The sequence below is a fragment of the Chiloscyllium plagiosum genome, unplaced genomic scaffold, assembly GCF_037043375.1.
Source record: "Chiloscyllium plagiosum isolate Xiang-an unplaced genomic scaffold, Cpla_swu_hap1 HiC_scaffold_46, whole genome shotgun sequence".
Lineage (NCBI taxonomy): Eukaryota > Metazoa > Chordata > Chondrichthyes > Orectolobiformes > Hemiscylliidae > Chiloscyllium > Chiloscyllium plagiosum.
The window spans coordinates 13,972,678-13,999,209 of record NW_028270184.1 but is presented as its reverse complement, the minus strand read 5'-3'; the positions used below and the strand labels follow the sequence as shown (position 1 = coordinate 13,999,209).

Below are 26,532 nucleotides of genomic sequence, written 5' to 3'. Positions count from 1 at the left end.
ACCCTGAATGCTGAAAGACTCTCTCTATAATTATATGGTGCAGTCATCGTTCTGTAAAATCAGATCACTAGGTGAGTGAGTCTATATAAATGTTACTCAGATAGACAGGCTTGTTAGAACAAACCTGGGAAAAAGCAGCTCTGAACTAATCACTGGACTTTTTGTTTCCTACCATTAGAAATAATTTTGTGCATTCAAAATTACAAAAATTAATAAAAGGTGACTTGTTGCAGTGAACTGTATTATCGCGTATAGTGAGAGTGAGGGAGTGAGATTGAGGTGAACCACAGCCTGAGTCACAAATTTAAGGACAGGAGGACTGAGAAGAATAAGTTGGGGGATGTGGGAACACACGGATTCTGGAGCAAGGAGCAAAGAGAGAAAGAAGAAGGATTGTTTGAGACAAGGATTTGTAGATTCACAGAAGAAAGGGGAAAACAATGCTCCATAGAACAGATTATTCAAGTTCCTATCTTATACTGACAATGGTAGATGCTGTTTGCATGGTAATTAGAGGGAGGCAATTTGCTGATGAGAAACTGAAAAATCTCAATGAGATCTTGGGTTCTGATTACAGAATCCCTACAGTGTGGAAACATAAGAACATTACATTGCAGTACAGGCCCTTTGTCCCTCAATGGTTTCACAGGTCGGTGCAACAATCTAAAGCTTATCTATCCTACGTTATTCCATTTTCATCCATATATTTATCCAATGACCATTTAAATGCCCTTAAGGTTGGCGAGTCGACTACTGTTGCAGGCAGAGTATCCCACACCCTTACCTCTCTGAGTAAAGAAACTGCCTCTGACATCTGTCCTATATTTAATCACCCCTCCTTTAAACCTATGTCCCCATATCACTGTCCACCCTATCTAACCCTCTGATTATCTTATCTCAATTGTCACCTCTCAACCTTCTTCTCTTTAATGAAAACCTTAAGTCCCTCAGCCTCTCTTCATAAGACCTTCCCTCCATACCAAGCAGCATCCTAGTAAGTCACCTCTGAACCCTTTCCAAAGCTTCCATGTCCTTCCTATAATGCGATGACCAGAACTGTATGCAATACTCCAAGTGCAGCTGCAACATGACCTTGTGGCTCCAAAACTCAATCCCTCAACTAACAAAAAGCTAACATACGGTATGCCTTCTTAACAATCCTATCAACCTGGGTGGTATCTTTCAGGGATCTATGTACAAGGACACAGAGATCTCGCTGCTCATCGCCACTACCAAGAATCTTACCATTATGTCAGTACCCTTTATTCCAGTTGCTCCTTCCAAATGGAATCACCTTAGACTTTTCCACATCTGGCCCATAAAATGTGCACTAATCCTCAAGATAGCATCCCACCCAGAAAAATCCCCCACCCTATTCCCATAACCCCTAATCTGCATATCTTGGACTGTGGGAGGAAACTGGAGCACTGGGAAGAAACCCACACAGACATTGGGAAAACATGCAAACTCCACACAGTTGCCGGAGGGTGGAATTGAAACTAGGACCCTGACACTGTAGGGTAGCAGCGCTAATTGCTGAACCACCATGTCATCCATTGTGGTGAGAGAAATGTTTGGTCTGTCTGCAGGGATAGTTTTACATCATCAGTGTGAATGGTAAACCACATAATCTTGCATACCCAAGAGCAGGTGGATAACAATGCAGAGGCTTTGGAGGGAGATAGTGTGATCAACTTTGACAAAGTCTGTCGACAGGATGAGATGGACTTGTCGCTTAAATCACATTGGATGTAATTTGCATCTTTATTAAAACTGCTTCAGTACTGTATCAGTAGTGCTGGAAGAGAACAGCAGTTCAGGCAGCATCCAACGAGCAGTGAAATCGACGTTTCGGGCAAAAGCCCTTCATCAGGAATAAAGGCAGAGAGCCTGAAGCGTGGAGAGATAAGCTAGGGGAGGGTGGGGGTGGGGAGAGAGTAGCATAGAGTACAATGGGTGAGTGGGGGAGGAGATGAAGGTGATAGGTCTGGGAGGAGAGGGTGGAGTGGATAGGTGGAAAAGGAGCTAGGCAGGTCGGACAAGTCCGAACAAGTCAAGGGGACTGTGCGGAGCTGGAAGTTTGAAACTAGGATGAGGTGGGTGAAGGGGAAATGAGGAAGCTGTTGAAGTCCACATTGATGCCCTGGGGTTGAAGTGTTCCGAGGCGGAAGATGAGGCGTTCTTCCTCCAGGCGTCTGGTGGTGAGGGAGCGGCGGTGAAGGAGGCCCAGGACCTCCATGTCCTCAGCAGAGTGGGAGGGGGAGTTGAAATGTTCGGCCACGGGGCGGTTTGGTTGATTGGTGCGGGTGTCTCGGAGATGTTCCCTAAAGCGCTCTGCTAGGAGGCGCCCAGTCTCCCCAATGTAGAGGAGACTGCATCGGGAGCAACGGATACAATAAATGATATTGGTGGATGTGCAGGTAAAACTTTGATGGATGTGGAAGGCTCCTTTAGGGCCTTGGATAGAGGTGAGGGAGGTGGTGTGGGCACAGGTTTTACAGTTCCTGTGGTGGCAGGGGAAAGTGCCAGGATGGGAGGGTGGATCGTAGGGGGGGTGTGGACCTGACCAGGTAGTCACGGAGGGAACGGTCTTTGCGGAAGGCAGAAAGGGGTGGGGAGGGAAATATATGGTGGGGTCTTTTTGGAGGTGGCGGAAATGTCAGCAGATGATTTGGTTTATGCGGAGGTCTGTAGGGTAGAAGGTGAGCACCAGGAGCGTTCTGTCCTTGTTACGGTTGGAGAGGTGGGGTCTGAGGGCAGAGGTGGGGGATGTGGACGAGATGGGTTGGAGGGCATCTTTAACCACGTGGGAAGGGAAATTGCGGTCTCTAAAGAAGGAGGCCATCTGGTGTGTTCTGTGGTGGAACTGGTCCTCCTGGGAGCAGATACGGCGGAGACGGAGGAATTGGGAATACGGGATGGCATTTTTGCAAGAGATAGGATGGGAAGAGGTGTAATCCAGGTAGCTGTGGGAGTCGGTGGGTTTGTATTTTTACCTTGCTTCAGTACTGTGACAGGGCAGAGACATGATTGGGGCGGGGGGGGGGGGGGGGGTGGGCGGAATCAATCATGGAGTGCCAGGGGAAAAGGCATAGGTTAAAGGAGTTGATAAAATGATCAAAGACTTTTGGGAGGAAAGGGAGGTTGCAGATAGAGGTTGTAGGGACCCAAGGCTAATATATTGAAGTAGTGATATTGATTTCAGATGTTTTGGTGGGTGGATGGGGGGCATGTTACCAGAAGTTCAAGACTATCAATGAACATGGGTAAGCTGGGTGACCAGTTTATTGGGAATAGGTTGTCACATGGATAAAATGAGCCGCATGAGAGAAATATAAACTATAAAAAGGCGTAGGTTCGGGACTAGTGGGAAATGTTCAAAGTTGTTGTGAGAAGCAGCAGAAACAGCTGATCATATTTTCTCAAACTTAGGTGACAAAGATGTTCCTTGAGTTCCTTGAGGTCAGGAAGGAAATAAGACCGGGAGAAGACCCATTCAAAAAAGTAACTTGTGTAAGCTATTAAAAAGATCTGACAACATATGTTTGTAGAAAAAAAAAGAAGTTTTATTTGACTTTGATCCAGAACATTAATGCTTTGAATTGTGCTCAAGTTGATTAACCTCAGCAGAAATGTAAACCAAAGACATGGTTCAGGCCTGTTTGCGACAAACAAGAAATATCCTTATTTGTGAACTCGCTGGTGACTCAGCAAATGGGATGACCGAGTGAATCCTTTCCCACACTGAGAGCAGATGAATGGCCTCTCTACGGAGTGAACTCGCTGGTGTCTTAGCAGGCTGGACGAAAGAGTGAATGCCTTCCCACACTCCAAGCAAGTGAATGGCCTCTCCCCAGTGTGAACACGCTGGTGTATCCGCAGATCAGATGAATTAGTGAATCCCTTTCCACACCCAGAGCAGGAAAATGGTCTTTCCCCATTGTGAAGTCGCCGGTGTCTCAGCAGGTGGGAGGACGAAGTGAATCCCTTCCCACACTCGGGGCAGGGGAACGGCCTCTCCCCAGTATGAACTCGCTGGTGCCTCAGCAGGGTGGCTGAATCAGAGAATCCTTTGCCACAATCAGGGCAGATGAATGGCCGCTCCCCGGTGTGAACTCGCTGGTGTTTCAAAAGGTGGGACGAATCGGTGAATCCCTTCCCACACTCAGGGCAGGTGAACGGCTTCTCTCCAGTGTGAATGCGTTGGTGTCTAAGCAGGGTTGCCGACTGAGTGAATCCCTTCCCACACTCTGGGCAGGTGAACGGTCGCTCCCCAGTGTGAACTCGCTGGTGGATCATTAGGTCCGATGAATTAGTGAATCCCTTCTCACACTCAGAGCAGGTAAATGGCCTTTCCGCAGCATGACCTCGCTGGTGTATGAGCAGGTGGGATGAGGTAGTGAATCTTTTCCCACAGATGGAACAGGTGAACGGCCTCTCCCCTGTGTGAATTCGCTGGTGAACTGTGAGTTCAGATGATCGCCTGAACCCAGTCCCACAGTGAGAGCACCTGAATGGCCTCTCCTCAGAGTGAACAAGGTGATGGGACATGCGTTCCCGGGCACTTTTGTAGCACTTGCCGCAGTTTGGACATTTAAAAGGTCTCTCATTAGTGTGAACGCGCTGGTGTGTCAGCAAATGGGAGGACTGAGTAAATCCCTTCCCACACTTGGAGCAGTTAAACAGTCTCTCTCCAGTGTGACTACGTCGGTGGGTTTCTAGCTCAGAAGGAGATCGAAATCCCTTCCCACAGTCCTGACATTTCCATGGCTTCTCCATAGTGTTACTGTGTCATTGCAGATTGGACGATTAGTTGAAGCCTTGCCCACACGACACACGTGCAGTCTCTCACTGCTGTGAAACATAAGGCATTTTTAACTAGTTAAAACTCTTTCCACAGTCAGTGCACTGGAATGTTCTCACTTAGGTGAGAGAGTATTTCAATGCTTTTGTGGTCACATTGATGTTTAAAACTTTCTCCCATAAATATAATGGAGAAACACTTTATCCTGCCACACTTCAGGGGTGACAAAATCTGTTTCCTGAATCACTGAGTGACTTAACCATGATGTTTGATCTGAATTTTGTATCTTCAAGTCTTTGCCTTCTCACACCCTGTTAACAGTTTACAAAGAGCATCACTAAGTACAGGATAGAAAGTGAGAACAGATTATTCCTGTTTTGCTGCAACATTTTTCTTCCTCTTGCATTTCTCCAAAACTCTCAAGTTGGTCTCCCACATTCTACCTCAGAGTGCAAAAATCCAAAAGTGCTACCATTTCTTTGCTCCACTGTCAGTTCTCTTCCTCCTTTCAGTCTGGTTGGTTTCTCAAGGTCCTGCAGACAGAGGGAGGTTGTCATTTGGCACACAGAACACAGGCATAAGCTCTTGCTTCTATGGAAGGGTTACTAGACCAGAAATGTTAACTCTGATTTCTCTCTCAGATGGTGCCAGACCTGCTGAGCTTTTCCAGCAATTTCTGTTTTTGTTTCAATTTCCAGCATCTGCAGGGTTTTTAAAAAAATAAATATATAGGTATAAGCCATTCAGCCCAACAAATTTGCCCCACTATTCAATCAGATCATGGCTGGTCAGCTACCTCAATGCTATCCCCATCTTTCTCCACATTCTTAGTATCTTTCAAGTATTGTCTTGTACATACTCAGTGATTGATCTGCCACAGTCTGCGGGAATAGAGAATTCCAAAAGGTTCAGTAACCTCTGAAGAAATTCCTCCTCATCTAGGTCTTAAATAGCGTACCCCTTATTCACAGACTGTTTCCCCTGCTTATAGGCACATCAGCCAGGGGCAACATTCTACCTACATCCACCCTGTAAGAGTTGTGTAAAATAGAGTGAGACACAATCGCATTCTTTAAAACGCTAAAGCATATAGGCCTAGTTTCCTCAATCTCTCCTCTAAAGCAATCCTGCCATCCAAGGTATCTGTTGCAATCACTATGCGAAGTACATCTTTTCTTAGATATGAACGCACCGATGTGGGTTCACCAAGGTTCTTTATAATTGTACATTATATACCCTCACAAAGAAAGCCAACATGCTATTTGCCTTCCCTAGTTGTTTGCGGCACTTACACCTAGCTTTTCACAACTCAAAAAAGGTCACAGTCACACAGCCACAGAGCCTGGAAACAGGCCCTTCGGTTCAACTCATCCATGCCGGCCAAGTTTTCCAAACTAAACACAGAACGTAAGAACCAGGAATAGGAGTAGGTCATCTGGCCCTCCAAGCCTGCTCCGTCATTCAACAAGACCATGGCTGATCTTTCATGGACTCAGCTCCATTTACCCACGCTCTCACCATATCCCTTAAACTAGTCCCACTTGTCGGCATTTGGCCCATATCCTTCTAATGCTTTCCTATACATCAAGTCCCTTTGGAGATCAACACCTCCCACTAATTAACAAACACACTGCCTTTTTTTTCCCTGCCAAAGTGGATCACGTCACACTTACTGACATTATATTCTAGATACCATATTCCTCACCATTCACGTAGCTCACCCAAGTCTCCTTGAAGCTTGTTGTGTCCTCATAATTTGCATTCCTACTCAATTTGTCATCAAACTCGTGAAGTATAGTTAGTTAATCACAGAGCTAGCTAAAATGAGTTCCTGAAGAATAGCAAGCAAAGCTGACTCATCTAAGTCACAAGCAGTAATATACATAGTGCCTGTGGAGTGCAGCTCGCACTGAGTACAGCAGGCACAGAGTGATCTGGAAGTCTGGCAGCTATTGGAGTGCAGGGAAAGCAAGTGTATCTTTGGTTTTCCTGTCTTAACTCTTTTAGAGCCCGGTACTTCAGGAGTTGGAAGCCAGTACATGCTCAGTTTAGAAAGTCCAGACTGAAAAACAAGAAACAACATAGGATTCTGGAAATGTACAAGGGTCTCACAGTTTAAAAGGATTATGTGAGTAACCTGATTAGGACACTAGTTAGGGGACGGGCTATGAATTTTAAAAAGTATTAAAGCTTAGTGTATGTAGCTGAAACAGTTACTTGTTTAATTAAGGGCCAGATAACTTTCAGATATGTGCATTAATTAAACTGTGATAAGGAACAGGAATTAATTTTACATAATGAATTACTTTTAACTATTTAGCACACAGACAACAGTGAGACAAGAATTGTCAGCAGCTGCTGAATTTGGACATTTCTGGATCCAAAGAATGTGTTGGGAATGGTCTCCTTATCTGAGGAAGGATGTTCTTGTTGCAAAGGAAATGCAGTTAATGTTTACCAAATTGATTCTTGTGATGGCAGGACTGATGAATAAGGACAGACTAAGTCAGTTATTGTTGTATTTTAGAAGAATGGGAGTGGAAGAATCTTTAGGACCAAGGTAAGGAGAACTTGCTTCACCCAGAGAGGGATGAACCTATGGAATTCACTATTACAGAAAGTCATTGAGGCCAAAGCATTTGAGTTTTCAAGGAGGTGGTAAATACAGCCATTGCAGCTGGAAGGATCAGTTTGTAGTAAGGGACAGGAGAGTCTGACTGCCATTGAGGCAAGTACCGGTCAGGAAATACTGGAGTGCAGCAGCATTAGACCTTACAACGATGAAACAAGTTCAAGGTACTCACCTGTGTTAATGAAAGCAAGGTTTGTAAAGAGGAAAGATGGACAGATTAGGACATTTTGGTCAGGATACCTTATGTGAAAAGGGGAGTATTAAGGAATGTAGTAGCAATAAGGGATAGTAATTGAGGGGGGGATACACACAGTTTGGTGCAGCCAAGAGCACAATTCCAGAAGGCGATGTTAACTCTCCAGTGCCAGGTTTTGGAACATTTACTCAACACTGGACAGGAGGTTGTAGTGATAGGATCCAGCTGTCATTACCCATGTAGATACCAAACATACAAGGAGGGTTATTAAGAAGACTCGGTGTAGACATCTGGAGAGTAAGGCACCAAATTTAAGAGCAGCACCTGAATCTCTGCATTATTACTTCAGCCCGTTGAAAATTGACAGCATTAGGCTGGTGAAATAAATACAAATAGAGACTAGTATGGGAGGAGTGGGTTCCAGTTTGTAGGGCAGTAGGGGCAATGGCATCAATGGGACAGTTTGCACTTGAACCAGTGGGACAGTCTGCATCTGAGTCCTGATGGGTCTAGTATTCCATGGAACCATATAACTAGGTGAAGTAGGGAGACCTTTAAAAGAAAACAATGGAGGTGAGGGATCCAGCTTGGGTAGATGTGGCAAATCAAGGGATAGATGTGACAAATCATGGGGTAGAACAAAACAGTGAAATATTAATAAGAAAAACAAAGGTCAGAGAATGGCAGCAAGGAACAGGGAGGATAAACATTTGAGTGTACCTACAGTTAACAACTTTGTTGACACCCCCACCCCTGCACTAGCAAATCTACATATTTGTAGAGAATCTGCTAAAATGCAACTTTTCCATCTTGTACATGTTCTATTTGCCACAGAGTCATTCAAGTACCTCACATCTAATGCACTCTCTTTGACCCCAATTCTCCAGCCATGCGTTCACTCAATTTTCCTTTTCCTACTCTCACTAGCATGTGGCGTTGGGAATATTCCTGCTACTATTTGCTTTTAAAGTCCTGCTTTTTACCCAATGAAAATGGAGCACCCTTTAGCGAGTTGGATGATCTCAAGCTGCATTGGTGCTGGTAGACTGTGGCTTTCCTTGACTTGTTACCCGTGTCGCTCTAATGTCCACGATAGCCCCACTCCAGGAGGCTGAGTTGTCCTATCATACCTTAACCTTACGTTACGTATTTTAACTTTACTTCACCTTGCATGGTTCTTGAATTTATGTAAGTAATTATAAAAATAGATTTCTGATTTTTAGGCTACTTATCTCAGTGAATCAATCAATTCTCTCCTGAACCAGGGTGCCGGTCATTAACGTGGGCCTTTCAGATTTCCGGCATCCACAGTATTTTACTTTTACCTGTCCCTATTCCGAGGTAGAAAGCACCTGAGCTGCAGATTCACCTTCAAAGCGCGCGACCTCCACCAGGTGCCTATACAACATCCGTAGCCCTCCCGGGGAAACTAGCTCACAATGCCCACGGGAGTGATTGACAGCAACCGAGGGCCAATAGAAAGAAGGTGCATACCCGGAGTGACCAAAACCATTCGGTCCTCCAGCCAGTCAAAGCGGAGAGCCCGTCGGAGGGCGGGGCTTGTTGGTGGAGCCGTCCCCGTCGTTGCGCATGCGCCTCGCCAACGGCACTACCCTGTAAAAATGGCCGCCGAGCACTCGGCGTTATTTGTGGAGACAGTTCGAGTAGGTGCTGTCGCTTCAGTCCTCGCACCGGTAACGTTTACTCAGACTTTGAATATTGTTGTCGAATTATAAGTCTACGGGCGGTCTCCGTCACTCCCATCCGAGTGCAGTCACCTGCACGATTTGCCAGGCCACCTCCTCAGCGGACGTTATGTGCAGCGCCCGGCTGATGGACGGTTCTTGCGGTTTTTAATTGACAGCGGCTACGGGCCAATCGAAAGAGGGATTGGGCTGGAGGACCAGGTGGGCGCGTCTGGTCCTCCAACCAATCAGGGTGAACGGGAGGCGGGACTAGTCCGTGTCAGAAACAAACTGCTGGAAAAATTCATCTGGTCTGGCTGCATCTGTGGAGATAAAGCAGAGTTCACGTTTCGGGTCCAGAAAGGGATCCTTCGCTTTCTAGCAATTTCCAATAGTCTTGAATGTTATGACATTTCAAAGTTAAAAATCACAACACCAGGTTATTGCCCACAGGTTTATTTGGAAGTACAAGCTTTCGGAACTTTCAGGTAAACCTGTTGGACTAAAACCTGATGTTGTGTGAGTTTTGTCTTTGTCCACCCCAGTCCAACACCGGCACCTCCACATCATGACATTTCAAGGGAGTCAGAGTCATAGAGATGTACAGCACGGAAACAGACCCTTCGTTCCAACTTGTCCATGCCGACCAGATATCCTAAATCAATTTAGTCTCATTTGCCGGCACTTGGCCCATATCCCTGTCAACCTTTCCTCTTCATGCACCCATCCAGATGCCTTTTTCAAGCAGAGGGTGGTGCATGTATGGAATGAGCTGCTAGAGGAAGTGGTGGAGGCTGGTACAATTATAACATTAAAAAGGCGTCTGGATTAGTACATGAATAGGAATGGTTTAGAGGCATATGAGCCAAGAGTTGGCAAATGGAACCAGATTAATTTAGGATACCTGGTCAGCATGGATGAGTTGGACCAAAGGGTCTGTTTCTGTACTGTACATCTCTTTGACTACATTCTCCCAGGTTGTGAAGTTTCTTATCTTTCCTGTCCTCCCAAGCATTACAATTCAGATTTCAATCACTCTCTTGGTTAACCTTTTTCCTCAAATTCTCCCTGAACCTCCTGCCCTTCACCTTAAAATTATTCCCCCTTGATCTTAATTAAGGAGAACAGCTGCTTCTTATCTGACTTGTCCATGCCCCCTCACAATCTTACTCATCTCAGTCAGGACCTCCACTGCCTTCTCTACTCTAAAGCCTATCCAGTCCCTCTCCGTAGCAAAAATGCTTCATCCAAGTCCACGTCCTAGTGAAGCTCCTCTGCAACTCCTGCAATCACCTTCTTCCTATACTATGTTCCTATACCAGAACAGCACACAGTATTTCAACTGGGGCCTGATCAAAGTTTTCTACATCATACCCTCCCTGGTCTTATAATCTATACAATGACTGATAAAGGCATATGTTCCATATGCTGCCCTAACTACCTACAAACCTGTCCTGCTGCCTTCAAGGATCTGTGGATAAGCACCCTAAGATCTCTGTTCTTCTGAGCTTCCTAGTGACCTGATATTCATTGAATACACCCTTATCTTGTCATTTCTTCAAAAGTGCATAACTTCACACTTGTCAGGGTTAAATTCCATCCGCTACTGATCTGTGCATCTGAATAATCTGTCTATATTTTCCTGTAATATAAGACCTTTTTTCCTCACTATCAACCACTCAGCCAATCTTTGTGTCATCTGTAAACTAACTTATTCTCCCCCAGTTACCTTCTCATCTATATTGTTTATATATTTCACAAAAAATAAGGGACCCAGCACTGATCCGTCTTGTACCCCACTGGATACCAGCGTCTGGTCATAAATACAGCCTTCTACCACAACCCTCTGTTTGGTTTATTAATTTGGTTTTTTATTAGTATTATTATTGTCACATACTGAGATAAGTGTTATATTCTGTACTAACCAGACAAATCATACCTTACATAAATATGAAGATCTTGACCCCCGGTGGGGTCTCTTGATTTCACGATTGGTTAGTAAGCACTCACAATCTGTCTGGCTATTTAAGACTTCACTTTTTATTTTTTCATACAGTCAGGTGCAGAGCACCCAGAAACACAGATGTTGAGCACATCCGTATTCCTTGGAGGAGCTGCACACGACAGCTTAATACAAAGACATTTTTATACTTTTATTAAAGCAGGTTACAGGGCGTGATCGCATAATAGATTCAAACAATTACAAACCAATACATGATATTGCTTCATTGGCAATTACTTGGTCCAGTGACATTAACTGGGCAACAACTATTGTCCCAATGCTTAGGTCACTTTTAGCTCACAACACAGAGCTGCTGCACCTGTGCCCAAAGGTCAACCAGAACAGTTAGTACTCTCTTATCTTGTCAAGTTACTTCTGTATTCTATAGGGCGCATTGTCTGCTAATCTCTTTTTGCAGCAGTCTGTGGTTAGTTGTTTATGCAACTCTAGCAGAATCAGCAGTTTGCAGCCGAGATGCCATTTTGTCATGCTAACTTGCATCAAGAAGCCATCTTGTTGCAGTCTAAGTTACCAAGAGCATCCGTCAGGCGGTTTCTCCTAATTGCAACTAGTCACACTAATCATGTGGGCGCAGGTCATGAGTCTCCATGTCCTCGCTCAGTTTGTATTCAGGTTTCAGACTCTCAAGTACATCAAGATAATAGAACAGAATGCAGAATATGGTGTTACAGCTACAGAGAAGGTGCAGAGAAAGATCAACTCTAATATATGAGAAGCCTATCTATTAGTCTGATAACATTGGGGAAGAAGCTGTTCTTAAACCTGTTGGTGTGTGCTTTCAAACTTTTGTATCTTCTGCCCGGAGGGCTTTGATTATGTTGGCTGCTTTCCTAAGGCAGTGAGGAATATTGGTGGAGTCAGTGGACGGAAGGCTGGTTTTCATGATGGACTGGGCTGTGTTCACAACTCTGTAACTTCTTGCGGTCTTGGGCAGTGCAGTTGCCATACCAAGCTGTGATGCATCTGGATAGGATGCTTTCTATGGTGCATCTTTAAAAATTGGTAAGAGTCATTGGGAACATGTCAATTTTTTTTAGTGTTCTGAGGAAGTAGAGGTGTTGGTGTGCTTTCTTTGAGAATGTATGTAGGGTATAAGCAGGCAGGGAAAGTGTTAAGTTCTGAGTTTTGTGAAACGAAGTTCAGCTGAGCATGACTCAGATCAGAAAAGAACTTACAGTTAACAATGGAGTGCTGGAGGCAAGGGTAATGGGTTAACAAGGTGGAAAAGCAGTCATTATGTAGAGCCATTTAACAGTATTGGAAGCATTCATTGTGCAAGGTCAGCTAACAAGGGGAAAAGTATCCATTGTATAAATCCAGTTAACAAGGTTAAGAATATTCATTGTGTAATAGTAAAGGGCTTGGTCTCTGCTATTGATACTAGCAGATTGCTCCTAGGTCCTGCTCACAAATCAGTTTTTCAGTTTAGAAGTTGATGAGGATGTTGGTTTGTCAAGGAAGTGCAGACAGAGCCAAACCTCTGGCACCATAAGCAGCCTGACTGTATAGAAGAGGAAGATAAGAGAAAAGGAGGAGCAATAATGATAGAGGAATCATTAGGCAGACATTTCTGCGCCCTGAGGGATGAGTTCGTACATCAAGAATTTAGGGAATTAGGCAGTGGATTAAAAAGCAAGACTTCATGAGTTGTAATCTCTGGATTGCTCTCAATGTCATGTCCTAGTGTGTACAGAAATAGAGGAATAGAGCAGATTAAGGTGTGGCTCGAGATTTGGTGCAGGAGGATTTTAGATATCTGGATCACTGAGACCACTTCTGAGGAAAGTGGAACCTGTACAAGTGGAACAGTGTGCAACCGAACAAGAATGGGATCAACATCCTTGTGGGTGAGTTTGCTAGTGCTGTTGAGAGGGGTTTAAATTAGTTTGGCAGGGGGAGGGAACACAGAGCTTTAGTACAAGAAGAACAGACATAGCAAACTATAACACCGTAGTTGCATTACAGCAAAACTTCACTTAATAGACAATTGCTTAAGAAAATAGTAGGACCAATGCGGAAAAGTGGGGTTGGAGCAGACCAGCAAAAATTATCACTCCAGATCGCTTAAAAATCACCCAAAAGTCTAACACGAAGTATATCACAGTCTGAATGAAGATTGAAATCATATTTATTGACAAAAGTAAATTTAACAAAGTACATTTAAAAAATCTAAGAAAGTTGCTCTCAGTATAGAACCTCTCACAGAAAGTTGTTCTGTCAGCAGCTGACATTGGTGCATGTGCAGTGTGGCACAAAGACCTTCGCTGATTTTGTGCATACGCAGAACAGTGCGGACATCAGCACATGTGCAGAATGCCATGAGCATCGACGCATGCACAGAACGAAGCGGGTGAACTGAGCCCTGTGGGAATCATGCTATTGCAGAAGAGGTAAGCGTTCTCGATGATACCGATCCCTAATTCTTCAGTGACGTTCTAGCCAAATCGTGCTGCTGAAAAGCATGTTATCCCAGAACTACTCGTATAGTAAAGGAACTCTGACAGAGGGAGTTCAGCCATGTTGAGTTTCAAGGGAGTAGGATGAGGCTGGACGACCTCTCCTTTAAAGCTTGGAGCATTATAGGTCCAACATGGAAAACTGATGAAAGGAAAAGAGCATGCTATTCAGGGTAACTTGGCATGTTGGATCCAAAATCCATGAAGGATTGACATAGTGGGAAGACATTGAAATTTCTGAGAGCTCACAGTAACAAGATACTGTTATTCTTCCCTCCTGTTGAGGATCAACGTAGTGGGTATTCATTGCTGATGCACCAGCAAGCTCCCAATAGTAAGAGGCCATTCAACTACTCAATACGTGTGAAGAGATTCAGCAAGTCACTTCATCTTGTGGAGCATCAGCACCTTCATACTTACAAGAGAGAATTCTGCTGCTCTCAGTTTGGGGGTGTAAAAATAAAATGTCTAGTAACTGTTCAGGCAGTATCCATGGAGAAGGAAAGAGTTGAATGTGACATGTCTTTGAATCTCTCAATGAGGTGCTGGATTTTGGAAGAAGATAGAGTGAGAGGAAATGTACACATGGCAGAGCTGTATAGAGTGTGTAAGGACATAGGGACTGAGAGATTGATGCATGCACATCTTTGAAAGTGACAGGATACAATGAGAGGGCAGTTAGCAAGCTTTGTGGGGCCATTGGCTTCAGAGAAACAAACAAACAAATGAGTCGGCAATTCAGCCCTTTCCACCATCCCATGCAATCATAGCAGATCATCCAACTAAGTACCCTGTTCTCATTTTTTCCCCATACTCATCAATTCCTTCAGCCCTAAGAACTATATCTAACTCCTTCTTGAAAATAGTCAATGTTTTGGCATTAGCTGCCTTCTGTGACAGAGATTTCCACAGGGTCACTACTTTCTGGATGAAGAAATTACTCCTTATCTCAGTCCTAAATGGCCTACCCTGTTTTCTTAGACCGTGACCCTGATTCTGTACTTCCCAGTCATTGGGAATATCTTTCCCACGTTTACCGTTCCTGGTCCTGTTAGACTTATAGGTTTCCATGAGAGATTCCCCACTCATTCTTCAGGACTTTAGCGAAAACAGTCCTAACTGATTCAGTCTCTCTTCAAATGTCAGTTCTGTAAAGCTTTGTTGCATTCCCTCCATAGCCAGAACATCATTCCTCGGATAAGGAGACTAAAACTGCATACAATTCTCCAGATGTGGTTTCATCAAGGAGATATACAATTACTGAAAGACATCCCTGCTACCCTATTTGAATCCTTTTGCTATGAAAGCTAACATGCCATTGCCGCCTTCACCTGCTGTATCTACATGCTTATTTTCAATGACTGGTGTATAAGGTCTCATTTCCCAATCTGTTGCCATTCAAGATGATAATCTTCCTTCCTGTTTTTGCTACCAGAATAGATAACCTCACATTTTCCCACAGTATAATTAATCTGCCATGCATTTCTGCCCACTCATTCATCTTATTCAAATCACACTGAAGCATCTCTGTATCCTCATTACAGTTCACGCTTTGTGTCATCTGCAAACTGGGAGATATTACTTTTAGTTCCTTCACTTAAATTGTTAACATTATTGTGAATAGCTGGGGTCTAAGCACTAGTCACAGTCTGTCACTAGCAAAATGGCTCATTTATTCTTACTCTGTTTCCTGGCTAGTGAGTTTTCCATCCATATCAGTAGAATACCTGAATCCTGTGCTCTTTATGGGAACCTTATTGAAAGCCTTCTGAAAGCCCAAGTAAACCACATCCACCGGCTCCCCTCTTACTAATTCTGTGAGTCACAACCTCAAAGATTTCTCATAGATTTGCCAAGTATAGTTTTGCATTTGTAAATCCATGCTGATTCTGTCTAATCCTGTCATAGAGTCAGAGAATCATAGAGCATGGAAGCAGACCCTTTGGCACAATTTGTCCATGCCGACCAGGTTTCCTAAACTGAACTAGACCTATTTGTCTGCATTTAGTCTATATTCTTCTAAACCTTTCCTATCCATGTACTTGTCCAAATGTTGTAATTGTAACCACCTCTATCATTTCCTCTGACAGCTAATTCCATACGTGCACCTTTGTGTGGAAAACATTGTCCCCTAGGTCTTTTTTAAATCTTTCCCCTCTCACCTTTAAACCTGTGCCCTCTAGTTTTGGACTCCGCTACCATGGGGAAAAGACTTTGGTTATTCACCCTATAAGATTTTATAAACCTCAAAAGGTCACCCCTCAGCCTCCTATGCTCCAGGGAAGAAAGTCCCAGCCTATCCAGCCTCTCCTTATAACACAAACCCTTCAGTGTTGGTAATACCTTGTAAATTTTGTTTTGTATCTTCTCCAGTTTAATAACATCCTTCCTTTATCAGGGCAACCAGAGTTGTATGCAGTGGCCTTACCAATGTCTTGTACAGCTGTAACATGACAACCCAACTCCTACTCAGTGCTCTAACCGATGATGGCTAGCATGCCAAATCCCTTCTTCATCACTTTGTCTACCTGTGTTGCCACTTTCAAAAAACTATGTACCTGTACCTCTGGGTCTCTCTGTAGGACAACACTGCCTCGGGCCCTACCATTAACTGTGTGAGACCTGAGTCGAGAATGGGGTGCTGGAATCGGAGAAGCAGGAGAATCGATGTTTCGGGGAAGAGCCTTTCATCAACTAGGAGAAAGTGAGGACTGCAAATGTTGGAGATCAGAATCGAGAGTGGGGTGCTGGAAAAGCATCCAAGGAGCAGGTGAATCGAGACCTGCCTTAGTTTGTCCTAGCAAAATGCAACACCTCACATTTATCTGAATTAAACTCTATCTGCCATTCGTCGGCCCACTGGCCCAGTTGATCAAGATCCTACTGTATTCCTCGATAGCCTTTCTTACTATATCACTAATTTTGGTGTCATCTGCAAACATACTAAGTATGCCTGCTATAATCTCACCTCAATCATTTACCAAGTGCTTTGCTATTAAATCTTTTCTAATGGAATCTAGTGTTTTCCCTATTAACTATGTCAGGCTAACTGATCTATAATTCCCTGATTTCTCTCTTCCTCCTTTTTTTAGATAGTGGGGTTACATTAGCTGCCCTCCAGTCCAAAGGAACTGTTTAAAGTCCATATGTTTGTAAAAGGTGGAACCTCTCCCCCCCCCCCCCCCCCCCCCCCCCCGCCACACCAGGGTGTGGCCTCAGGCCTCTACTGTACTCCCTGTACATCCATGACTGTGTTGCCAAATTCCAAACAAACACCATCTACAATTTTGCTGATGACACCACTGTGGTAGGACAGATATCTAACAATGATGAGTCAGAATACAGAAAGGAGATAGTGGGCTTGGTGGCATCGTACAATGAGATCAACCTCTCTCAACATTGGCAAAACTAACAATGACATGTAATTATTGTAATGCAAAAGATATATAAATGTTGTATTCAGCTGAAGCACTGTCACTGTCCTCCAGTCTGAGCTATATTTAAGAGGGCAAGCAGTCCCCATGTGAAAACTAGATTTGCGTGGTCTCTGGCCTCTCACACATGTGGCAAAACAACTCTGATTAAAGATCACTCGTACTGCCGAACATAGAACTTAAGACTCCAAAAGTTTTAACAGAAAGGGATTCACTTGGTGAGTCAGTCTGCAGATATACCAGTGAGTTCACACTGGGGAGATGCCATTCACTATTGTGGGAAGAAATTAAATTCAGTCATCCCAAGCACTGATACATCAGTGCATTCATATTGGAGAGAGGCCATTCCCTGGATCCTCTGATGCACTAAAACAACAATGATATGCATTAAGGAGGGATCACCAGGTCGTGGACTGTCAGGTCAGTGGAAGTAAGTGATATTTACCCTCCAGTCACCTAAATATGTTTGCTTCTGCTGTTACTCACATCTCAAACTGAACCATGCTCATTCTGACAGTTTACATTTATTAGCCATGATGTGAAGGTGCTGGTATTGGATTGGGGTGGACGAGGTCCGGAGTCCATTGACACCAGGTTATGGTCCAACAGGTTTATTTGAAATCACAAGCTTTTGGAATGCTGCTCCTTCATCAGGTGAAGTGTCACTTCCAACTAAACCTGATGGACCATAACCTGGTGTTGTGTGACTTCTGACATTTATTAGTACTGACGTGCATAGTTTTTGTCACTTTGCTTGAGTTTGATATCTTTATATTGGTTAAGTAAATCAACTCAGTCTGTTAAATCCATGATTTCTCCACGATCGGAGGAGATGAAGTGAAGTCCTGTTACAGACTGGGTCTACAAATAGGGGTGTATTTACCCACACCTCCTTACAATTGAGAAGACCTATCTAGTCAAAGACAAAAATCACACGACGCCAGGTTATAGTCCAACGTGTTTATTTGAAAACACTAGCTTTCGGAGCGCTGTTCGTTCGTCAGGTGGTAGTGTTGGACTGTAACCTGTTGTCCAGTGATTTTTGGACCATTTCCAGCACCACCTCTAGACTCTCCACATCCCAGCCATACCACTGCAGAGCAATGCGCAGGCGCAGTGCCAGACGTTGTGCAGAGCATGCGCAGACTCAACGGCAGAGAGGTGCTGGTGTCTCGGGACCGCAAACGGTGAGAATGAAGGCGGAGACCGAGGGCGTGGTGGATCCGGTGGGTGAATGGGAAGACTCCGAAAACTCGCCGTTGAAGGCGAAAACCACCAGAAATAACTGATCGATTCCCCCGTTTGCGCAGAGTGAGGGTACAGCTGAAGGCTTCATTCTTCATCTAGGCGCCGGTCCCCACCGCCATGTTTGTTGTTGTAGGCGCATGCTCAGACAACAGCTCCAGTGCAGGGGGCCCTGGACAGGCAAAGGTCTTGAGATTACTTTAACAGAGTGGGAACAACTTCCCCCATCAAACTGCTTCCTGCCCCCATGTGCCCCAAGATATGTGGTTCTGTCCATCCACCTGAAAACCCTCAGCAGCTACACGTGACCCTGAGGAGTCAACAGCCTTGAATTGTGGGTCAGTCGACGAGGGTCGACATGTAGCAGGGTTCCTTCTGGGCCAGGCAACAAAGCGAGAGAATATTACGAATTTCTACCCTAGACTGACATTGATGGAGTTTATAAATTTCTTTTTCACCAGATTAAAAGAGAAATTTGAAAATAGGGCCCTAAAATCAAACAGCATGTCAAAATATGACAATCATTCAATACATCAGGACCTGGACATTAACGGCATTTAAGTGTAAACGTTGAGCTCCAGGTCATTAAAACCTGGAAAAGTTTTCATTGAATTCCCATGTACACATTGTTAAAACTGTGTCCCTTAATCCTTTGTGATCAGCTAATGGGAAAAGTTTATATTATCCACCTTATTTCAATATGCCCTAATTAGATTAAATTAGATGCCCTACAGTATGGAAACAGACCCTTCGGCCCAACAAGTCCACACCGACCTCTGAAGAATTACCCACCCAGACCCATTCCCCTAAAACTATGGGCAATTTAGCATAGCCAATTCACCTGGCCTGCACATCTTTGGATTGTAGGAGGAAACCGGAGCACCCGGAGGAAACCACGCAGACACAGGGAGAATGTGCAAACTCCACACAAAATCGACCGAGGCGGGAATTGAACCCAAGTCTGTGGTGCTGTGAGGCAGCAGTGCTAACCACTGAGCCACTGTACCGCCCCACAAATTTGTATCTCTCTTTATCCAATGTCCTTAGAACCACCTTTCCTCCAAAGAGAACAAACCCAGTTCCACCAATCTAACCATGAAACTGATATCTGTCAAAATAGATTTACTCTGGTAAATCTATTGTACACCCACACATTTTTCGTGATGTGCGCTGATCACAGTTTGTGTTGATGCAGGTGCTCTGCATTTTATATGCCCTTCCAATATCTTTCCAGCTGCAGATTTCAGTGCTGTGCTCTGTTGCCGTTGAGAGATTGTATAGCACTAGGCCTGGTGTGACACCTGTACTGTGGACTTGAAAATATGTAAATTCATTGCTCTTTTTCCCACTGTCCTACTTGATCACTTCCTAGCCATGGCAGAACTACTTTTCCTTCAGGTAGTTTTGCTATGTTTAGGTCTCTTCTGTTATTTTCACTCATGGTATCTGAATGAGAATGCCACTGTTGCCCATCTACTGACCACATGCTGCTGACTTACCAGCTCTATCTTCTAGTGTGATCTTTTTTAATCAGGATTTCATAGACACAGAATCCATACAATGTGGAAACAGGCCATTAGGCCCAACAAGTCCACGCCAACCCTCTGAAGAATAACCCTCTCAGACCCATTCACCTACTCAATTACTCTACATTTACCCCTGATTAATGCGCATAACCTACACATCACTGAACACTATGGGCAATTTGGCACTTATCTTTTCTTTCCAAGCTTATATTGACCATTGAATTCTGCTTGCTTATTACCCGTAATTCATTCTACACATCTTGAAATATTAAATTTGTTTGTCCACAAATATTGCTAATTCTAGTATTTTTTTTCAGATTTCCAGCAGCTTCAGTCGTTTGCTACTATCTTATTGCAGGCTTGCTCCCAGAACTGAGTCTAGAAACATGGGCAGGCTAGTTAACAGTCAGTTTTTATTAGTATGGATATCAGTGGTTGGCTCCTCTTGATTTTTTTTCCACTGAATCTTTGAATGACTTCTTTGCAGCAGAAATCTGCTAGTACCTGCTCCCGTCCCTATTGCCTAAGTGTGTTTGATCTTGAACTGCTGCAGTCAGTATTTTGCAGGTGCTCTCACAAAGCTGTTAGGCAAGGAGTTAAAGTTTATGCTTGTGGTGACAAAGAAGGTACAGTGACATTTGTTTAAAACAATAGTACCCTCTGTTAATATAGCACCTTTCATGTTAAAACATTCCTGTGTGTTATAGGTCAATATTTGACACTTAGTAAATATGGGAAATGTAAGTTATCAACTTTGGTGGGAGGCGCAGATGTCCAGAGATAAGATGTTGGAAAGTGTAGTTGTACAGAGGGATCTAGGTATCCTTGTCAATAAGACATGAAGAGCTGACATGCAGTTTCAGCAAAGTATTAGAAGGGCTAATGGAATGTTAGCCTTTATTGCAAGACGATTTGAGTACAGGAGTAGTAAAGTGTTGCTTCAATTGTATAGGAGCTTAGTTTGACCGTACTTGGAGTACCATGCGCAGTTTTGATCTCTTTAACTTAGGAAAGATATTACATTTCCTCTGTGGCCATAACACACATTCACTAGACTTGTTCCAAAGATGTCAGGACTATCATATGAAGAGACATTTGGCAAACTGGCCTACATTCACAGAGGTTTCACAGAACGAGAGGCAATCTTATTAAAACTTACAAATACACTTGCAGTGATAGAAAGGATAAATTCAGGTAAGATGTTTCTTCTGGTTGGAGAGGCGGGAGGGGGTGGTTTGCAATTTAAATCTAAGGGGGATGTCACTTAGGTCTTTGAAGAGAATTTTGTTTCGTCAGAGGGTTATGAATCTTTGCAATCTCTACCATAGAGAACTGAGGAAGTGCAGTCTTTGAGAGTATTCTTAAGGTTGAGATTGGGGTTGATGTGGATGCAAGGCATTGAAATGTTTGGTCAGATATAATCATACTGAGTGGCAAGCTCAACAGATTAAATGTCTTACTCTGGTTCCTGTGTTTGTATTAAGGATAGATGAGCAAGGCTTTGTTCAGAGGTCAAATTTAAGGAGTATTGTAAAAGAGATGAAGAGGTTTATGGAGAAAATTCCATTACTTACTGAAAGCATGACTAACAAAGGTGGAGAGAATAAGAGTGGGAACAATGAGGAGGCTCGAATTTGAGGAGCACATATATGTGGGAAGGTTGAGAAGCTGGAGGATATTGTCGAGATTGTGAGGGGTGAGACAATGGATGGATTTGAAAATAGGCATGATAAATTTGAAAACACATGCTTCTTAAGCCAGAGTCTTCACTGGTCAAGAGAGCATGATGTGGTGAGTGAACAAGATTTGGTGTGAGGCACAACGGACTGAAGCGCTTTGGGTGACCTCAAGATTACAGGGAGGTTGAATGCGGTTGGGAGTGCTTTAGAATGGAAAAGTCTACAGGTAGCAGTAGAATGATGGGAGTCTCAGTAGCAGCTGAGACTAAGGTAGAATCAAACAGAATTACAGACGTGGAAAAGGCGATCTTGGTGATGATGGGGATACGAGGGTGAAAGTTTATTTTGAAGTGAAATATTTCATCATGGTTCAGCCTTAGACAGTTGCGATGGATAGACTCGAGGGAATGGGGTTTTTAGGAGGGACTGGAGACAATGGCTTTGATTTGTTCAGTACCTAAAAGAATGAAATTTGTGTTTATCCAGTACTGGATATCAGATGAGTCAATGCTGTGTGAGACCTGGAGGAGATGGCGTTCTTTTTACCTGATAATCTCGTCTTTCAAGTTGATTGGTCTGTCAAAAATCTGATTGATTTGTAGTTTATATAAAGTCCCTCTCCTTCATTACCAGCTGCTGCCATCTCTCTTTCTCTCTCTCTGTCTGTCTCACACATCTGTCCTCAGAAGAAGCCTGTTGCATTCTCCTGGACTAGATGGCAGGTTCCCTTCTCTGAAGGACATTTCGTGAAAGACATTCAGTTTAGTGACAATGCATGGTCACTTTCCCCTGATGCTGGCCCCACATATGACCAGATTCACTCAGCTCTATCACACAACCTGCTATGTTTTAGTAGGTTTTCTCTCTCACTTCCTTTGTTTTTTGTTTTAAGTTAATTTCACGAGATATCAGAAGGGAAGGATATGCAGACAGAGACTTCAAACTGAACATCACATTACATCAGGATCTGGCAGAGTCGCTCAACTTATCACAAAGTATCATAGCGTTTTGAACATGGAAGGAAGTAGTGCCATTAACATTGGGGAGAAACCGTACATTTGTGCTGTATGCGGCCGAGGCTTCAGCCAATCATCTGGTTTGTCAAGACACAAATGCAGTCACAATGGGGAGAAACCATGGAAATGTGTGGACTGTGGAATGGGATTCAACTACCAGTCGAAGTTGGAAACTCATCGGCGCAGTCACACTGGGGAGAGGCCATTTGCCTGCCCTGAGTGTGGAAGGGGATTTACTCAATTGTCTACCCTACTGACGCACCAGAGAGTACACACTGGGGAGCGACCGTTCACCTGCTCCATGTGTGGAAAGGGTTTCATTAATTCAACCAACCTGCTAACACATCAGCGGGTTCATACTGGAGAGAGGCCATTCACCTGCTCCGAATGTGGGAAAGGATTCACTCGGTCATCCGACCTGCTGACACACCAAAGAACCCACACTGGTGAGAGACCATTCACCTGCCTTGAGTGTGGGAAAGGATTCACTTTGTCATCAGATTTGCTGACACACCAGCGATCTCACACTGGGGAGAGGCCGTTCGCATGTCCTGAGTGTGGGAAGGGATTTGCTCGGTCATCCCATCTGCTGAGACATCAACAAGTTCACACTGACAAGAGACCTTTCAAATGCCCAGTTTGCGGGAAGTGCTATAAAAGCTCTGGAGACCTGGTGTCCCATCAACATGTTCACTCTGACGAGAGACCGTTCAGGTGCTCTCACTGTGGGTTTGGATTCTTGAGGTCATCTGACCTCCTTGCACATCAGCGAATTCACACTGGGGAGAGGCCATTCACCTGTTCAGAATGTGGGAAGACATTTACTCAATCATCTAACATGATGAGACACCAGCGAGCGCACAATGGGGAAAGAGCCATTCACCTGTTGCGAGTGTGGGAAAGGCTTCATTCAAATGTCCAACCTACTGACACAGCAGTGACTCCATAGTTGGGGAGGACCTTCTAGATACGCAGTCTTGTCAGAATTGCTGTGAAATCTTCAGAAGTGGGATCTGATCAGCATGTCCACACTGACCCAGAGACTCTGCACATATCCTCCATGCAGGACTGAATTCAGGAAATCATCTCAACTCAGCGTGCACCATTAACTTCACAGTGAAGGAGGCCGTTTTCCTGCTCCAGGTGATGATAGGAACTTGTTTATTTACTCCCTCTACAGTCATTGGATTTTTCTGTTAAGTATACCCTGAACATGACCATTTTTACTGGGAATATGTCTGCTGGTTATACTGGGTAATATTCTTTATAAGAATCAAATAAATCAGCTTCATATTAAATACAGGGTGTCAAGTCTTTCTTATCTCTGTGATATGTGTCAGTTCCTTTCAAAGGACTATCTCTTCCATCCTCTCCTCCAGTGACAAGGACGATGAGCTCATGGAGTTTCTTTAACACGAAGATTCAGACAATCTGATCCAATTCCTTCAGGGATCTACCTCGGTCTCCTGCTGACGTGCCTGGCATCATAGACACTGGTCTTAAATCAATTCGGTTCACTCCATGTGATGTCAAGAAGAGGTTGAAAGCACAAGCTGATCTCGTCCAACATCAGAAACTATTTCCATGTTTGAGAGACTTCAGTGTGAATCATATCATTGTTACAGCATTGAAGGAGGCCATTTGGTCTTATTACAACACAGGGTAAAGCCCCCCTGCCAATTTAAACCAGGAGCACAGAAAAGATCTACCCCATGCGGTAGGTAATCTGTGAAAATTCAAGAGGCAAAGAACTATCCCAAAAGTCACTATTTAAAATAACAACTAACAACTTTATTTTTTAAAGTCTAACAGAATAATTAACTGACAACTATTTACAACTCCTTTCTCTATCCTATCTTTTACTTTCCCTTCTACAATACTGGTCTGATAAAAATTCCGATTAAAATTTACAAAAAAAAAATCAATTTTCAAAACCAGCCAACAGTCTCTTTGTATCTTCCTCAGTAGATTTGCTGTCCAGGTCAGTGTCGATGTTTTTTCTCTGTACAAACTCCTTCTCCAGACAGGTACCTCTCAGAGTTCTTACTAGCAGTCTCCATCTATTGGCAGTTCTCCTCTAACTGTACAATTTGTTTAATATTAATACCCCAAAGCATTGGATCATTTCATTGGTTTTAATGTTGTCAAAATACCAAATTCAAACTTGATTGGAGTTTAGTATCTTGGGAGCTTAATTTAAACTGATTGGCTGAATTTGAATTTGTTTTTGTCTCATAACAACCCAGGTACTGCTAGATGCTGGACCAAATGTTACATTGTAAATTTTCCAGTACTCTGTGTCTCTCTAAGTCCTTTGCTAGCTTTCAACTCTTAAAGATACAGTACCCCTTATACCTTCATGACAGTCCATTGTGTCTGCACTGGTTCTGTCAACTCGTGCCAATCTCCTGCCTTTTCCCCATATCCCTACATACCATTTAGATCTAAATAATCATCCAATGTCTTCTTGAATTCTTCAATTGATTCTGTATCCACCACATTTCCAGGCAATGCATCCCATTACCTGTGGGGAGAAAGGTTTTTCTTCGCACCACCTTTGCTTTGTTTGCATATTACTTTAAATCTATGCCCCTCATTTTTTTCTTTTGCAAGCAGGAAACTTGTTTGGGACGGCATGGTGGCTCAGTGGTTAGCACTGCTGCCTCACAGCACCAGGGACGGGAGTTTGATTCCCACCTTAGGCAACTGTGTGAAGTTTGCACATTCTCCCCGTGTCTGCTTGGGTTTCCTCCGGGTGCTCCCGTTTCCTCCCACAATCCAAAGGTGTACAGGTCAGGTGAATTGGCCATGCTAAATTGCCAAGTCAGGCGTAAATATAGGGTAGGGGAATGGGTCTGGGTGGGTTATTCTTCGGAGGTTGATGTGGACTTGTTGGACTGAAGAGCCTGTTTCCAAACTGTAGGGAATCTAATCTAAAATCCAATCTAACCGCTTTTCCTTATCCAGCCCACTCATTTTGGAAACCTTTATTAAATTTTCTTTCGGGCGTCTCTCCAAGGAGAACAGCCCTGATTTCTTTGATCTAATCGCAGAACTGAAATTTTGATTATTTGAGTTTATAAATTCATTCTCTCAATGTATCCAATGTCTTAACCACTTGACCGCAACAAATCCATATATCTGTCTATTTAAATGTTGCTAAAGAAGAGGGATATGGACCAAATGCAGGCAAATGGGACGAGTTAAGTTTGGGATACTTGCTCAGCATCGATGACTTGGACTGACAGGTCTGTTTCCATTTTGTAAGATTCTGACAGTAAAAGTCATCTTAAACTTTGTAAAATGGGAGTACTTAATAACTGATCACTTCCCACAAAAAAAATACAAGTCAAAATTTCATGTTATATCTTTTATACTTGTTACTTGCCTTTCCTTTCATCCTCCCACTTCTGAATTTTTGAGTAGGATGGAAACAATATTTTGTTTTATGGATCAGCTGTATTTATCAGCTATTACTGCTGTCTGTCCAGTAGTTGCAACCCTTTTGTCCTCAACATGGGTATTATTATGGAAGGTAGTGAGTTTTTACATTTCTTTAAGAGGACTTCATAAATGGCTTCAACTTCTATTGCACGTACCCACTTGACAAATTACTTTGCTTAACTCTTTCAATTCGAATGTAGGTTTGCCTAAATTATTTCCTTAAATTTCAAGCTATTTTACCATATGCCTCATTAACTCATTTACAATCAAAAGTTTTTTTTTAAACAGTCATAATCCCTAGAAATTTCTGACAATGAAGCATAAATTTCCTGTGCTTTGTCAGCTTACTCTGCATCGATAAAGTCCAGTTTCCTTTGGCCAATCCATTTGTC

General features: G+C 43.5%; 2 protein-coding genes across 9 annotated transcripts in view; one reads left to right on the top strand and one right to left on the bottom strand.

The window, feature by feature from the left end:
- The window catches only part of LOC122543909 (uncharacterized), a 35,018-nt gene extending 25,753 nt beyond the window's left edge, over positions 1–9,265 (bottom strand). Inside the window, exons 1-2 of one of the 2 annotated variants that reach the window (XM_087983627.1) lie at positions 8,958–9,075; positions 3,689–5,505 (exon numbers count right to left, since the gene is read on the bottom strand). In XM_087983627.1, coding sequence (XP_087839753.1) covers positions 3,689–4,779 — 1,091 coding nt within the window. In that variant the 5' untranslated portion in view covers positions 4,780–5,505; positions 8,958–9,075. Of the gene's footprint in view, positions 1–3,688; positions 5,506–8,957; positions 9,076–9,126 lie in introns of those variants that run through there. The other variant, XM_087983625.1, reaches the window with a different exon arrangement.
- On the top strand, positions 9,148–23,994 carry LOC122543910 (uncharacterized). Of its 7 annotated transcripts, none has more exons than XM_087983652.1 (3): positions 9,148–9,326; positions 13,565–13,730; positions 22,573–23,994. In XM_087983652.1, the coding sequence occupies exon 3, from the start codon at positions 22,695–22,697 to the stop codon at positions 23,643–23,645; it is 951 nt and encodes a 316-aa protein (XP_087839778.1). In that variant the 5' UTR covers positions 9,148–9,326; positions 13,565–13,730; positions 22,573–22,694; the 3' UTR covers positions 23,646–23,994. The 7 variants fall into 7 exon arrangements, 5 of the variants coding, with proteins under 5 accessions (XP_087839778.1, XP_087839779.1, XP_087839780.1 ...); XR_015754569.1 differs by lacking the exon at positions 22,573–23,994 and adding an exon at positions 16,379–16,645 and having other exon boundaries at positions 9,252–9,326; XM_087983653.1 differs by having other exon boundaries at positions 9,278–9,326; positions 13,562–13,730.
- Positions 23,995–26,532: the final 2,538 nt, after the last annotated feature.

What these genes read in the sequence shown, in the direction of transcription:
- LOC122543910 (XM_087983652.1), top strand. Translation starts at nt 22,695, where the DNA reads ATGGAAGGAAGTAGTGCCATTAACATTGGGGAGAAACCGTACATTTGT.